This window comes from Cyprinodon tularosa, unplaced genomic scaffold, assembly GCF_016077235.1.
Source record: "Cyprinodon tularosa strain WSP-4 unplaced genomic scaffold, ASM1607723v1 ctg1004, whole genome shotgun sequence".
NCBI classification, from domain to species: Eukaryota; Metazoa; Chordata; class Actinopteri; order Cyprinodontiformes; family Cyprinodontidae; genus Cyprinodon; species Cyprinodon tularosa.
In genome coordinates, this window is record NW_024037788.1 from 56032 (window position 1) to 73430 (window position 17399).

The following is a 17399-nucleotide window of genomic DNA, read 5'->3' on the forward strand; positions in this document are numbered from 1 at the left end:
CCTCCATCCATTTCCCTCCATCATCCATCCGTCCTTCATCCAACCCCTCCCCTCTATCCTTTATCCATCCATCATCCATCCATTCCATCTATCCCTCAAACCATCCATCCATCTATCCATCATCCCTCCGTCCATCTATCCATCATCCATCCATTTTCCCTCCATCCATCATCCATCCATCCTTTTATCCTTTACCATCCCCTCATCCCATTTCCCTCCCTTTCCCTCATCCATCCATCCATCCCCTCCAAAAATCCATCCCCTATCCATCCATCCATTCCCCTCCATCCCCAAAACCCCCTCCATCCATCTAAACCCTTTATCCATCCATCCATCTACCCCTAACCATTTCCGTCCATCAACCATCATCCATCCATCCATCCATCCATCCTCACCAAAAAAAAAGAATTTTAAAAAAAATTTTAAATTAAAAATTAAATTAAAAATTAAATTAAAAATAAATTTTTAAATTAAAGGAAATTAAAAATTTAAAATAAAAATTAAAAAATCCCTAAAAATAATTAAAAAACCAAACCAACAATTAAAAAATTTAAACTATTAAACATCCATCCCCCCATCCATCCCTCCATCCATCATCCACCCTCCTTTTAACCCCCCCCTCCATCTATCCATTTCCTCCATCCATCCCTCCCCTTCCCCTCATCCTCCATTCCATCATCCCCTTCCCTCCATCATCCAACCATCCATCCATCCATCCATCCATCCATCATCCATCCAACCAACATCCATTTTATCCATCATCCATCCCTCCATCCAAACACCATCTATCCATCCATCCATCATCCACCCTCTATCCATCCATCCCAAACCATCCATCATCCCATCCCTCCATCAAACCATCCATCATCCATCCCCCCCAAACCAACAATTTCCCTCCAACATCCATCATCCATCCATTTTCCATCCATCATCCAACCATCCCTTTTATCATCCATACCATCCCCTATCCACCAACCCCAAACCCTCATCCAACCACCAACAACCATCCATCAACCCTCAAACCCTCCAATTTCCTTTCCCTCAACCTCCTTTATTCCATCCATCCATCCCTCCAACCATCCCCCCCATCCAACCATCACCATCCAACACCCAACCATCCATCCCCTCCCATCCCTACCAAACCCCTCAACAAACCATCCCTCCATCCATCCCATCCCCCCATTCCCCTCCATCCTCCATCCAAAAAAACCATCCATCATCCATCATCCCTCCATCCCCCATCCATCCAACCATCCTCATCCATTTCCTCATCCACCATTCATCATCCCCTCCATCATCCATCCAAAAAATCCACCCACCAAACCTTTATCCATCCATCCCTCCAACCAACCATCCATCCATCCATCATCCATCCCCTCAATCCCCTCACCATCCAAAACCCCTTCCCTCCAACCATCATTCCATCATCCCCCTTCCATTCCATCAAACCATTCCCCTCAACCATCCCCTCCACAACCCCTCCATCCAACAATCCAACATCCATCATCCATCCATTTCCCTCATCCATCTATCCATCAACCATCCAAACCAGCCAACATCCATCCTCCATCATCCATTATCCCCTCATCCATCCCTCCATCCATCCAATCCCTTTATCCATCCATCCCCTCTAACCAACATCCATCCATCATCCCCCCCCCTCCATCCATCATCCATCCATCCATCCATCCCCCTCAACCATCCAACCCTCCATCCACCATCCATTTTCCAACCCTTCCATCCTCCATTCCCCTCCATCCCCCAACTAACCATTTATCCAAACCAACCATCTATTTCCCTCAAAACCCCCTCCGTTCCCCCTAAAACCAAACATCCATCCACCCTCCATCCAAACTAAACCAATCATCCATCCGTCCCCTTTTATCCATCATCCTCCCATCCATCCATCCATCCTCAACCAACCATCCATCTATCCATCATCCATCCATCCCCTTTCCCTCCCTCACCATCCATCCCCCCATCCAACATCCTTCCATCCATCCATATCCATGCCCCATCATCCAAACCAAAACCATCTAAACTAACAACCCCTCCCTCCATCCATCATCCAAAACCATCATCCCCCCATCCCCATCAACCATCCATTTCCCCTATCCATCATCCAACATTTCCCCCCCCTCCTTCCCCTCAACCATCCATCCATCCATCTAACCCTTCATCCAACATCCATCCATTCCCCTCATCCACCAACCATCTTCCATCCATCATCCATCCATCATCCATCCTCCATCCATCCATCCCCTCCAACATCCATCCCTCCATCATCCCATTTTATCCAACATCCAACCAACCCCTTCCCCCATCCCCTCTAACCATCCCCCCCCAAACATCCATCCAACTAAACCTTTCCCTTTCCCTCCATCCCATCCCCTCCATCCCTCCATCATCCATCCATCCAACCATCATCCATCCCAAACATCCATCCATCAAAACCATCCATCCATCTATCATCCACCCCCCATCATCCCCAACCATTCCTTTATCCATCCATCCATCATTTCCTCCAAAATCCATCATCCAAACCATCCCTCCCTCATCCCCTCCATTCATCCCCCCCAATCCCTCCATCCATCCATCCAACCTCCATCCATCCCTGCCTCCAATTTCCCAAAATCCATCCCTCCAAACCCCCCACCATCCAACAACAATTTCCCCAACCCCTTCCATCCATCCATTTATCCATCCATCATCCAACCCTCCCATCCATCACCAAATCTCCCCCATCCATTCCCCCTCCTCCATCCATCAATTTTATCCATTCCCCCAACCATCCATCATCCATCCATCCATTTCCCCCCTCCATCCAACATCCATTTTCCCTCCCCTCCATCCCCTCCATCAACCAAAAAATAACCAACAACCAACCATCAATCCCCCCAATCCCCCCCATCATATTTCCCTCATCCAACCATCCAACAACCATCCATCATCCATCCATCCAACAATCCATCAACCATCATCCCCTCCATCCCCTCATCCATCATACCCCTCATCCATCCAACCATTTTCCCTCATCCAAATTTCCCTTTAACCCTCCCCAACCATCCATCCCATCCCATCCATCCAATCCATCCACCCTCCAAACCATCCATCCTCCATCCCCTTCCAAACCCTCCCTCCAACCCAACCTCCCATTTTCCAAAAAAACAAAAAGGGGAAAACAAACCATCCCCTCCCTTCCATCATCCCCTCCAACCATCCCTCCACCCATCCAAACCCCTTCCCTCCATCCATCAATCCTTCCCTCCATCCATCAATCCATCATCCATCCATTCCCCTCAACCATCCATCCATCCAACCCCCAACCATCATCCATTTCCCTCCATCATCCCCCCATCCATCAACCATCAGTCCCCACCCTTACCATCCACCTATCCATCCATCATCCATCCACCCATCAATCCATCCCCCCACCATCCCTTTCCCTCCAACCATCCCAACCATCATCCAACCCCATCCATTCATCATTTCCCTCCATCCTCCATTTCCCTCCATCCACCCATCCATCCCCATCCAACCAACCACCCCTCCATCCCCCCATTTCCCCAATCCATCAACCCTTTTCCCTCCAACCCAACCATTTCCCTCCATTTTCCCCCCATCCATCATCCAACCCACCCCTCCATCCACCCATTTCCCCAAAATCCAACCCTCCATCCATTCCCTCCCATCCAAACCATCCAACCATTTCCCTCCATCCATTTCCCTCCATCCATCAATCCACATCCCCTCCATCAATACATCAAACCAAACCATCCCCTCATCCATCCCTCCAACATCCAATCCATCATCCATCCAAACCATCCATCCACATTTCCCCTTCCAAAAAAACCATCCATCCAACATCCATCCATCCATCATCCATCCAATTCCATCCCATCTCCAAATATCCATGGGCCCTCAACCATCCATCTATCCATCCATCCATCATCCATCCAACCATCATTCCCCCATCCATCATCCAAACATTCCTCATCCATCCATCCATCCATCCCTTTTCCCTCATCCATCCATCCATCCATCCATCCATCCATCATCCACCCCTCCAACCATCCATGCCATCCATCATCCATCCATCCCATTCCCAAACATCCAAACCATTTTAAACCATCCCCCCCTCGTCCATCAACCATCCAACCATCCATTTTCCCTCCAAACCATCAATTTTATCCCTCCATCCATTCCCTCATCCACCACAATCCATCACCATTCCCCCATCCACCATTTCCCTTCCCCTCCTCAATCCCCTCATCCATCCTCCCTCCCTCCCCTCCATTTTCCCCCCCTCCCTTTCCCTCCATCACCCTCCCTCTTTTCCATCATCCATCAATCCATCATCCATCCATCCCTCCATCCTCCATCTATCCATCCATCCATCCATCATCCACCACCATCCATCCATCAATCCATCACCATCCCTCCATCACCATCCATCCATCATCCATCCATCTATCCCAAAACCCCCAAAACCCCTCATCCATCCATTCCACATCCATCCATCCATCCATCATCCATCCATCTATCCATCCATCCATCCATCCATCCATCCATCCATCAATCCATCATCCATCCATCCATCATCCATCCATCCACCATCCATCAATCCATCATCCATCCATCCATCCATCCATCCATCCATCCATCATCATCCATCCATCCATCCATCATCCATCCATCATCCATCCAGCCATCAATCCATCATCCATCCATCCATCCATCATCCATCCATCCATCATCCATCCATCATCCATCCATCCATCATCCATCCATTCATCATCCATCCATCATCCATCCATCCATCATCCATCCATCCACCCATCCATCCATCCATCCATCCATCATCCATCCATCCTCCATCATCCATCCATCCATCATCCATCCATCATCCATCCATCATTCATCCATCATCCATCCATCCATCATCCATCATCCATCCATCCATCATCCATCCATCCATCATCCATCCATCATCCATCCATCCATCATCCATCCATCCATCATCCATCCATCATCCATCCATCCATCATCCATCCATCCTCCATCATCCATCCATCCATCATCCATCCATCATCCATCCATCATTCATCCATCATCCATCCATCCATCATCCATCCATCCATCATCCATCCATCATCCATCCATCCATCATCCATCCATCCATCATCCATCCATCATCCATCAGGTATTTTCATTTAGTTTTTTCCATCATTCTAGATGATCTGTGGAATTTTCTTTTTTTAACCCGTTTTACTGATAGTTTAGCTTTGATCTTTGACCTTATTTCTATTCCTAGCTCAGTTAGAGGAGCAGCTAAATGTCCTCAGTCTGTTAGAAAGCAGCAGTTCACACACACAGCAGGACTTACTTGTTCCAGGCCTGTCGGAGCTTCTTGGCGCTGTAGACGGTGAAACGATCTGCAACAGAACACAAAGCTGCTCACTACTGATCACAGATCATTGGACCGACCCGCAGAACCAGGACCGCTGCCCTACTTTAAGGTGACCCTAGAAGAAGGAACCTTGGTGCTCCTCTCAGTGCTGATTGAGAGCGACGCTCCTCGGCCACCAGGTCCAAACCAGCGCTGACAGATTCTCAAGGTTCTGTTCGCCGCCCTCATTTGATCTGCAGCAACGTCTGCTATGCTGGGAGGCTCGGCCCGGTTCTGGAGGGCTAGGCCCGGTTCTGGGAGGCTCGGCCCGGTTCTGGAGGGCTAGGCCCGGTTCTAAGAGGCTTGGACCAGCTCTTGGAGGTTCTCACTGTTAGCCTGCAGGCCAGTAGAAGCTTAGCCATACACCAGGAACTGGATCCTCCTCAGCCAGCCGGGCCCATCAGAACCCATCAGAACCCGGTCCATTACCTGCTGTGGTCTCTGCTCCCCAGGCAGCAGAACCCACCAGAACCCAGCAGCTGGTTTGTTGCCATGGTGAGTCATTAAATAACCAGAATCGGGTCGCAGTGACCCGTCCAATCAGGGCAGCCTCAGCCCAACAGGAGCAGAACCTGTCCTACTGGGCTTTCAGTTCCACGGTGCAGCAACGCCGCCCTCTGCTGGTAAGGAGCCTCTCTGCAGCAGGTTACTGCTGCTCCAGCTGAGCAGGTCTAACACAGGCGGTTCTGTTTAGCTGCAACTCTTTGGGTTTTCTCCAGAATCTGGATCAGATGCAGCGGCTCGGTTCTGATGGTCCACTCAGCTTCATGGCCTCCTTCACCTTAAGTCCACTTCTCTCAGCCATCCAAGTAAACCCAGAACCTGGGTTCTGTCTCCCAGTGAGCTGGTGGGCCAGCGGCTGGAGGGAACCAGTCAGCTGGTTCCATTTCTCTGCTCAGTTCCTGCTAAGATTCTGACCTTTATCAGAAGGAAGAACCAGGAGGAACCAAGGAGCCCAGAGGAAAACAGCCAATCATTGAGAGGAGGAATGGATCTAAATCCATCCTTAGCTGCAATAATTCTCCACCGGGTCTCTCAGTCTTTTTCTGGCTAAACGTCTGAAACATCTTCAAGCTGAGATAATATTCTGAAACGTCTCTCTGCAGCAGCTGCTCGGTTAACATGAAATTAATCAGAAATCAGCAGGAAAATCTTCCTTTCCCACATAGATCTGCGGCTGTAGAGCAGGAACCTTTTCCCCGGTTGGAGCGAGCAGAAAATGTCCCACCTGGTTTGAAGTGAGGCAGTGAGTTCACGCCAGGCCACGTTTCCTCTGATGGCGTTCCAAGAACCTGACAGAGACAAGAGCAGAGAAGGAGTCAGCAGAGAGATAAACGCCGTGCTGAGGTGGTCTGCAGACGCCTGGACGCTGATCTGGACTTTCCTGCTGCGTCTCAGAGGAGTTCCTCAGACAGAGGAGGAACCGTGAGGCAGAGGGGGAACCGAGAGGCAGAGGAGGAACCATGAGGCAGAGCTGGAACCGTGAGGCAGAGCGGGAACCGAGAGGCAGAGGAGGAACCGAGAGGCAGAGGAGGAACCGAGAGGCAGAGCGGGAACCGTGAGGCAGAGGAGGAACCGGGAGGCAGAGGAGGAACCGAGAGGCAGAGGAGGAACCGTGAGGCAGAGCGGGAACCGTGAGGCACAGCGGGAACCGTGGGGCAGAGGGGGAACCGTGGGGCAGAGGGGGAACCGTGGGGCAGAGGGGGAACCGTGGGGCAGAGGGGGAACCGTGGGGCAGAGGGGGAACCGTGACGCAGAGCGGGAACCGAGAGGCAGAGCAGGGAACCGAGAGGCAGAGCAGGGAACTGTAAGGCAGAGGGGGAATCGTGAGGCAGAGCAGGGAACCGTAAGGCAGAGGGGGAATCGTGAGGCAGAGCAGGGAACCGTAAGGCAGAGGGGGAACCGTGGGGCAGAGGGGGAACCGTGAGGCAGAGCGGGAACCGAGAGGCAGAGGAGGAACCGTGAGGCAGAGGAGGAACCGAGAGGCAGAGGAGGAACCGAGAGGCAGAGGAGGAACCGAGAGGCAGAGGAGGAACCGTGAGGCAGAGGAGGAACCGAGAGGCAGAGGAGGAACCGTGAGGCAGAGCGGGAACCGTGAGGCACAGCGGGAACCGTGGGGCAGAGGGGGAACCGTGGGGCAGAGGGGGAACCGTGGGGCAGAGGGGGAACCGTGACGCAGAGCGGGAACCGAGAGGCAGAGCAGGGAACCGAGAGGCAGAGCAGGGAACTGTAAGGCAGAGGGGGAATCGTGAGGCAGAGCAGGGAACCGTAAGGCAGAGGGGGAATCGTGAGGCAGAGGGGGAACCGAGAGGCAGAGCAGGGAACCGTAAGGCAGAGGGGGAACTGTGACGCAGAGCGGGAACCGAGAGGCAGAGGAGGAACCGTGAGGCAGAGGGGGAATCGTAAGGCAAAGGGGGAACCGAGAGGCAGAGCAGGGAACCGTAAGGCAGAGGGGGAATCGTAAGGCAGAGGGGGAACCGTGAGGCAGAGCAGGGAACCGTGAGGCAGAGGGGGAACCGTGGGGCAGAGCGGGAACCGAGAGGCAGAGGAGGAACCATGAGGCAGAGCTGGAACCGTGAGGCAGAGCGGGAACCGAGAGGCAGAGGAGGAACCGAGAGGCAGAGGAGGAACCGAGAGGCAGAGCGGGAACCGTGAGGCAGAGGAGGAACCGGGAGGCAGAGGAGGAACCGAGAGGCAGAGGAGGAACCGTGAGGCAGAGCGGGAACCGTGAGGCACAGCGGGAACCGTGGGGCAGAGGGGGAACCGTGGGGCAGAGGGGGAACCGTGGGGCAGAGGGGGAACCGTGACGCAGAGCGGGAACCGAGAGGCAGAGCAGGGAACCGAGAGGCAGAGCAGGGAACTGTAAGGCAGAGGGGGAATCGTGAGGCAGAGCAGGGAACCGTAAGGCAGAGGGGGAATCGTGAGGCAGAGCAGGGAACCGTAAGGCAGAGGGGGAACCGTGGGGCAGAGGGGGAACCGTGAGGCAGAGCGGGAACCGAGAGGCAGAGGAGGAACCGAGAGGCAGAGGAGGAACCGAGAGGCAGAGCGGGAACCGTGAGGCAGAGGAGGAACCGAGAGGCAGAGGAGGAACCGAGAGGCAGAGCGGGAACCGTGAGGCAGAGGAGGAACCGAGAGGCAGAGGAGGAACCGAGAGGCAGAGGAGGAACCGAGAGGCAGAGGAGGAACCGTGAGGCAGAGGAGGAACCGAGAGGCAGAGGAGGAACCGTGAGGCAGAGCGGGAACCGTGAGGCACAGCGGGAACCGTGGGGCAGAGGGGGAACCGTGGGGCAGAGGGGGAACCGTGGGGCAGAGGGGGAACCGTGACGCAGAGCGGGAACCGAGAGGCAGAGCAGGGAACCGAGAGGCAGAGCAGGGAACTGTAAGGCAGAGGGGGAATCGTGAGGCAGAGCAGGGAACCGTAAGGCAGAGGGGGAATCGTGAGGCAGAGGGGGAACCGAGAGGCAGAGCAGGGAACCGTAAGGCAGAGGGGGAACTGTGACGCAGAGCGGGAACCGAGAGGCAGAGGAGGAACCGTGAGGCAGAGGGGGAATCGTAAGGCAAAGGGGGAACCGAGAGGCAGAGCAGGGAACCGTAAGGCAGAGGGGGAATCGTAAGGCAGAGGGGGAACCGTGAGGCAGAGCAGGGAACCGTGAGGCAGAGGGGGAACCGTGGGGCAGAGCGGGAACCATGGGGAGAGCGGGAACCGTGAGGCAGAGCGGGAACCGTGAGGCACAGCGGGAACCGTGGGGCAGAGGGGGAACCGTGTGGCAGAGGGGGAACCGTGGGGCAGAGGGGGAACCGTGACGCAGAGCGGGAACCGAGAGGCAGAGCAGGGAACCGAGAGGCAGAGCAGGGAACTGTAAGGCAGAGGGGGAATCGTGAGGCAGAGGGGGAACCGAGAGGCAGAGCAGGGAACTGTAAGGCAGAGGGGGAACCGTGGGGCAGAGGGGGAACCGTGACGCAGAGCGGGAACCGAGAGGCAGAGCAGGGAACCGAGAGGCAGAGCAGGGAACCGTAAGGCAGAGGGGGAATCGTGAGGCAGAGGGGGAACCGAGAGGCAGAGCAGGGAACCGTAAGGCAGAGGGGGAACCGTGACGCAGAGCGGGAACCGAGAGGCAGAGGAGGAACCGTGAGGCAGAGGGGGAATCGTAAGGCAGAGGGGGAACCGAGAGGCAGAGCGGGAACCGAGAGGCAGAGGAGGAACCGTGAGGCAGAGCAGGGAACCGTGAGGCAGAGGGGGAACCGTGGGGCAGAGCGGGAACCGTGAGGCAGAGCGGGAACCGTGAGGCAGAGCGGGAACCGTGAGGCAGAGGAGGAACCGTGAGGCAGAGCGGGAACCGAGAGGCAGAGCGGGAACCGTGAGGCAGAGCGGGAACCGAAAGGCAGAGCGGGAACCGTGAGGCAGAGCGGGAACCGAGAGGCAGAGCGGGAACCGAGAGGCAGAGCGGGAACCGAGAGTCAGAGGAGGAACCGTGAGGCAGAGCAGACCGGAGAAATTCGTCCAGAACAGAGAGAATACATCCAGATATCTTAGATTCAGAGCAAAGCCTTCAGGTGGGGGGAGTGGGAACTACTGTAGAACTGAAACAGAACCTTATGTTGGCTTTATGAACCAGGCTGTGAGGCCAGAACCAGAACCTCATATTCCTCTGATTTCAGGCAGAAAAGGAAAGTGATCTTCCTTTAATGAAGGAGTCTGGACGTTTGCACCTCCTCCAGGAGGATCTCAGTAACATGTAATGCAGCTGATGAGGACCAGACTGAGCTCTGGTGAGGTTAGTCCTGCCTGCTGCAGCCAGGCTGGCTTTATGAGAGCAGCGGACATGCCTGAGACATGATCCAGCAGCGCCCTGCGGCGTGATGCTTTCCAGATGCCCCTCGCTGCACAGCACAGCAGACTGGATGGAGGAGCAGCAGAGGGAGGCGGAGCCTGATGGTCTGTCTGGGTGAAGCTGGAGGTGGAGCAGCATCTACCATAGATTAACTTTGTTAAAGAGTCCATCTGATCCTGAGACAAAGAGGAATCCACTGGAAACTGGATCCAACTGCAATAAACGCATCCAGCCACCAGAGGGCGGTGTGGACCTACCTGCACAGCATCCCAGCAGCTTTCAGCTGCATCTGGAAGCTCCACTGGTTCCTCTGGGTTCCCCAGAGTCTGAACTAGAGCAGATCTGGAGGTCCATCTATGTCTCCATAGCGTAGCTCTAGGTTCTTGGTTTAGTTTTGGTTTCTCACCATCAGCTTCTCTACTCATTCTAGATCTTAAACACTAGAAGTCCCAAAGATGGGAGTTCCAGGGGCGGCAGGTGGAGTTATCTCCGGGGGGGTCGGGCTATAAAATAAACCAATACTAAGTTATCACACCAGTATATTTATATTAATGCCAACAATAAAAACATTATAAAATACTTTATAAAAACGAACAATCATTTCATGTCCAGGTTTATTTCTGTCCATGAACCTCGTCCTTCTGAGGCTGTGAGGTTAATCTGTGTTTGCTCCAGTATTGATCATGAACCAGTTTAATGATGGAGAAGCTGTCAGTCAGCCTTAGATTTTATTAATATATAAAAACTGTTTATTTTCTGTTTATTTTTATGTAGAAAAAGTAGATATTTTATTATCTTCCATTATTGTTGGTTCTTCTTTTCTACAAAGTGCTTTAAATCAGCTGTTTTTATTCAGGCTGGATCAGATCCTGACCTTTGAACCGCAGGATGAACCTTTTCCTCGCCTCGCTGCGTTACCTTTTTCTGCCCCCCCGCAGAGAACAGCATGAATCTTCATGCACCTCCCAGACTTTGACTAGGCCGTTTAAAAACCGGACTGTAGGAGCTTTCCTTGGTAAATGTGAGGCGGGCCTTTTGGGTCAGCTCCGGTTCTGGTCTGGCTCTGCCTGGTGGGAGAATAATGACCTCTGACCTTAGCTGAGGTCAGGGATGTTCTGGTTGGTCATGTGACCTCCTGGACGGTCAGCATGTCCAGTCTATGGATCTTGGTTCTGCTGAAATGTTCCAGAGCCTTTCTGAGGCCTGGTTCTCCATCTCTAACCTACCTAATGCTGTCAGTAAGGTTCTGCTGAGATAATTCCACAGCAGGTGGAGCTGGATTCATCCCTGAAGACCAGCAGTAGAAGGAAGAACCAGATAGAGATGGGCTTATTTGAATGAGATGGGGTCAAAGGTCATGTAATAATAATAATAATAATAAATGATGACTTTTCTCATTTAGTGGGACTAACGAACCAGATCCTCTGAGAGGCTCAGAGTAGAGCTGCTGCTCCTCCAGAGGAGTCAGCTGAGGAGGATCAGACACCTTTATCTGATGGACGCCTCCCTCTGAGGGGTTCCAGGGACGTCCCACCAGGAGGAGGAGCAGGACACCATGGAGGACCACGTCTCTCTGTTGGCCTGGGAGGGGCAGGAGGAGGAGTCTAGATGACGCTCTGGTTTTCCTGGGAGCTTCTCCTTTTGTCACAGTGGCCCCGCCCCTGAGAGAGGTTTCTCCTGCTGGCTGTGGAGGCCGCTCTGCCTGAGGACCTCCTCCTCCAGCCGGACCTCCAGCGGGCTCCCTTCTCTGACATGAATAAGTCAGACCCTCCATCCATCACATCCGCCTCAATCAGGAGACCAGCAGGACATCAGAGGGCAGGAAGCTCCAGGGATTAATGAGGTCATGGATCAGGTTCTGGTTTAACCCGTTTTAACGAACAGGAAGGAGGAGGAGGAGGAGCATGATGAAGAAGGATTTCCTCTTCATCAGGCTCCTCAAATGAGAGCCAGGAAGGAGCTTTGCTGCAAAAACAACCAGCTGGACTTCTGCTGCAGATGGAGGCTAAAGTCAGCAGCTGACTGCAGCAGGTGGACTAACCACCCTGATGGTCCTTCACTCACCAGGAAGATCCTCTCCAGCTGGTCCTGGATGTCCTTCATTCCAGGAAAAGCAGCCACTCCTTGGATCATCTCGATGAAGATGCAGCCCACCCCCCTGAAAAACAGGAGAACCGGATCAGTGATGCTGCTCTGTTCCCATGACAACCACATCAGACCCTGGTCCGTTTGGAGCCTGCGGCTGAAGGATCGTCCTTCAGGTAGGAGGATCGGAGGTAGAGCACTTTTCTTGAGAAATAATCTAAAGGAGGTCAGACATGCAGAGCATATGAGATGGAGGAACCTTCAGGAAGCGTTTAAGCTCCCTCAGGGTCCAACAGGTGGAGCCATGGGAGCTCCACCTGTTGGACCTCAGGTGGAGCTCAGGATCCAACAGGTGGAGTCTGCGGTTCACTATGTGGAACCACCACTAAGGCCTCCTTGTCCAGAGCAGCTAGTATTTCCTGACCAACTGAACAACTGCATCCTTGGACCAAAGTTTTTAAAGCCCCTGCATCGCTGCAGTGGGTCTCTGACGGCTGCAGGCCATCAGGGCCTGTGCCAATCGGACCTGATGCACGGTGACCACCAAAGTGGACAAAAGGCCACCCAGCTCTGTTGAATGAGCCAAAGGCATGCAGAGCCACATTGTTGGCATGGCCCAGCGCTGCTCCCATGGCTTCAGCATGTGGGACTGAGCCTGCAGGAGGACATGGTTTCTAGACGCGCCATACGAGCTGCAATGTTGCAGACTCAGCACAGAAAATGGTTACCCGACATCTGGGCCTCATCTGGGGAAAGAACCAGGGAGGCCATGCAGTGGTGCACATGTGGTCCAGACAATAAGCCCAGGGGATGCGCATGGACGGCGGTATAAGAAGCGCCAGAGCCTCCCTGCACCTCCTGAGGAGGCTGAGCTCCTCTGCAGTGAGGAGGCTCCTGCTTCCAACCTTCTCTGACTCTGTGGAGGCATCAGCCCTCCTGCTGGGCCCCTGGCAGCGCAGAGCAGGACAGAAAGAGACTGAACTAACTGGAGAGAAAGGCTGTTTCTGTCCTAGGCTGCACTCTGGACTCAGTGGCTGAGAGGAGGGAGCTGTCCAAGCTTCCATCCATCATGGACGCCACCTTCCACCCTCTGCAGCAGACTGGAGAGGAGCTGAGCAGCTCCTTTAGCCAAAGCCTGTTAGTAAACAGGAGCGCTACTGCAGGTCATTCATTCCTGCTGGTACCAGACTCTACAATGAGACACTACAACAGCAATAACTGCTGCAATGGAGAATAATTACTATTTAATAGCCTGTTTCTCTATATCTGACACCCAGTTAAATAAGTATATATATAAATACTCATGTTAATGTGAATAACCCTGGATAATAATCCTGTAGAACATTTCCAGGATGCCGCATGGAGAGAGGAGTGGCTGCTGAGGCCCCTCCCTCTGCAGGCTGCGGCTCCCAGCAGGTGGCGCATCCCTTCACCTGCTGGAACCAGGTTGATGCTGCAGTTCATCCATGTGTCTGGCAGAGCTTCCCCCAGATGACCCGCGCCCAGTCATGGGGGGCACAGGTCCTCCACCTGGAGGGGGACACCAGCATCCAGCACATATGTGGGAAATACGCATTGGGGGGGTTGTTAGATGGGGCCATTAAAATGCTGGGGTGGCTACTGAAACTAAAAGCCATCATTTCTCAGCAGGCAAACTGATCCAGGACTCCAATAACCAGAAGGCGGCCATCAGACGTATCCATATAATGTGAACAACGCCTTTAGCCCCGCCCCCTCACAGGGGGAGGGAAGCACCAGCAGCAAACCACCGTTAAACCTAACATAGGGCTGGGCGATATAGAAAAAAAGCTTATCGATAAAAAAAAATGCATATTGATCGATATCGATAATCATTGAAAAGATTTGAAACCATATTTTATGTGCAGCTCTGCCTGGACTTTTTATGATATTGCTAAATGATTAATTTTAATAAAAAACACAAACACAGACTTCCAGTTAAATATTTATTTAACCAACTTTTTTAACCATAACAATTGTTTTAAAGAAAAATAACTTAAGAGACCTGAGTTATGTTATTAAATACTGACAAAGAATAAACTAAAGTGACCAAAATAAATAACAAATAAATAAATAGAATAAATTATTTGGAACAATTTCCTCCGACTCTCCTTGCTGCACATCTTCATGTGCTCTGTGTTGTGGTTTGAGAGGGCGGCGCTTGGTGACGCCATGCCTGGGTCTGCGATTGTAATTGGTTGGGAGGAAGCAGTGACTAGCATAAACCTACATGCTAGGCTACAATGAGAAGGAAGGAAAACTGCGTTTCTTTATCGAACTTTTATCGACTCTCTTTGTTTCTATTGCGCCACACGTCTATCGATCGATATATATCGTTATTGAATTATCGCCCAGCCCTAAGCTAACAGGTCCGCCACCGGAGACAGCCGCATCGGCTACTACAAACAAGCAGACCCATCAACCACAGCCTTAGAGCAGAAACGCTGGAAACACTCAACTAGTGCTTTTCTCTACCAATGAGCTCCGAGTCACAGACTTATGGGAAGCATCAACCTACGAGTCACGGCCAGGTGAAGGTGAGTAGGTCAGAGAGACTGAACGTAGCCGTCCACATGAGGCACGCCCAGGTGGCTACGGGTCATGTGGGTGACTGTGTTAGCAGCGTGGAGTGCGAGGAGACGTTTCCAATTTGTTTACTGGAAGGAAGGAAACGGAACTAAATATCGTCGTCCTGACAACAAAATCACCATGAAATCAAAGTTTAGTTATAACACAGATAAACTCTAACAGAATCACCGCCTGCTCCGACTGCACGGACGTTACACACCTGCACTCTATTATCCACCAGCGCAGTAAAACTTACCTGCTGCCCTCTAGTGTCCTTTAGGGGAACTAACCTCTATGGCTCATAAACAGACGGAGGACAGAAAGAAGCAGCAGGACATTTTCCTTCCTTCTGTGGTTTGTCCAGTCGGTACCCACCACATGTCCAGGCAGGTGGAGTAGTCTGTGGATCCCAGCAGGACGTCTGGAGGCCGGTACCACAGGGTCACCACCTCGTTGGAGTAGGTGTGGCTGGGGACGGACTTGGCCCTGGCGAGGCCTGGGAGGAGACAGGGAGGACAAAGACAACAGCTGATGGTCAAACACAGACTTGCTGTCAGCACATTCACCATCACCATGTGTTTTTGAAGTGTTCTCTCAGCGGGCAGTTATCTTTCTCCTGTACTCGCTGGATGTTTTCTGTTTTTAGTCAGTGTCCAGAACAGGAGAGACGAATCACCATGACAACAGAGGTAAGTTGAGACAGAGTCCTGAAGCTCACACAGCAGCAGTAAAGGCCCTGTCTGCTGATTTCTCCAGCGTCTGCCTGACGTCCCAGAATCTAATAAACTCTGCCAGACGCTGAACTTTCTATGGATTCTTTCTATTCTGGGCGTAAACAAAGAGGATTAATAACGAGTCCAGAACTTCTGTCCAACTACAGCCTAACTGCTGCATAACCACGGCAGCGTAATGCCCAGGAAAGGATACACAGTTGCCTGAGGGGGGCAGCGATGAGCCCGGTCTGCAGAAACAGGTCTTTGATCGCAGCATTAACCTAACTGCTGTTTACTGCCCGCAAAAACAGGAATAAACAAACATAAAAAGAAAGAAAGAAAGAAGGTTATCAGTGGCAGCAGATTCAGTGTCATTTAACTCTTATATTTTAATGGAAATTGTTGTGAATTTATTCCAAATCTGTTTGGAATGATCTGATCGAGTCACACTTTCATCTGTTGTTCTGACACACAGCCAGTAGGGGGCGTGTGTTCATAGACAATACATGGCAGTCTGAATAAGATAACATGGAACCTGGTCCCATTAGCAGGTCTCTACCGAGTCTTGTCTAGTCCGATTCCTGCGTGACCGAGTAGAACACCTGAACGCCCTATAAGGAGGACCTGAAGGCCTCGACCTCAGAGGTTCCAGTAAAGCTTTGGAAGAAGCAAACATCCGTATGAAAACGATGGAACCAGCATCCTATGAGACGGCCACTTCTGGTCCTCTCATTAAGCTACCTCAACATGGAGGTACCTGACGGTACCTGACGGTACCTGAAGGTACCTGAAGGTACCTGAAGGTAACTGACGGTACCTGATGGTACATGATGGTACATAATGGTACCTGATGGTACCTGGTGGTACATGGCGGTACCTGATGGTACCTGACGGTACCTGGTGGTACCTGATGGTTCCTGATGGTACATGATGGTACATAATGGTACCTGATGGTACCTGGTGGCACATGATGGTACCTGATAGTACCTGATGGTACATGGCGGTACCTGATGGTACATGATGGCACATGATGGTACCTGATGGTACCTGATGGTTCCTGATGGTACATGATGGTACATAATGGTACCTGATGGTACCTGGTGGCACATGATGGTACCTGATAGTACCTGATGGTACATGGTGGTACCTGATGGTACCTGATGGTACCTGATGGCACATGATGGTACCTGATGGTACATGATGGCACATGATGGTACCTGATAGTACCTGATGGTACATGACGGTACCTGATGGTACCTGATGGTACCTGATGGTACATGATGGTACCTGATGGTACATGATGGTACCTGATGGTACCTGATGGTACATGATGGTACCTGATGGCACATGATGGTACCTGATAGTACCTGATGGTACATGGCGGTACCTGATGGTACCTGATGGTACCTCATAGTACATGATGGTACCTGATGGTACATAATGGTACCTAATGGTACCTGGTGGTACATGATGGTACCTGATGGTACATGGCGGTACCTGATGGTACCTGATGGTACATGATGGTACATGATGGTACCTGATGGTACATGATGGTACATAATGGTACCTAATGGTACCTGGTGGTACATGATGGTACCTGATGGTACATGATTGTACCTGATGGTACATGGCGGTACCTGATGGTACCTGATGGTACATGGCGGTACTTGATGGTACATGGCGGTACCTGATGGTACCTGACGGTACCTGAAGGTACCTGACGGTACCTGATGG

At 52.1% G+C, this 17399-nt stretch overlaps 1 protein-coding gene across 2 annotated transcripts in view; it reads right to left on the reverse strand.

Annotated features, from left to right (window-relative positions):
• The window catches only part of cdk14 (cyclin-dependent kinase 14), a 113185-nt gene that overhangs the window by 43671 nt on the left and 52115 nt on the right, over positions 1–17399 (reverse strand). For both annotated transcript variants that reach the window (XM_038276384.1, XM_038276393.1), the window contains exons 8-11: positions 15328–15448; positions 12346–12439; positions 6678–6741; positions 5387–5435 (exon numbers count right to left, since the gene is read on the reverse strand). In XM_038276384.1, the coding sequence (XP_038132312.1) occupies positions 5387–5435; positions 6678–6741; positions 12346–12439; positions 15328–15448 (328 nt within the window). The remainder of the gene's footprint in view (positions 1–5386; positions 5436–6677; positions 6742–12345; positions 12440–15327; positions 15449–17399) is intronic.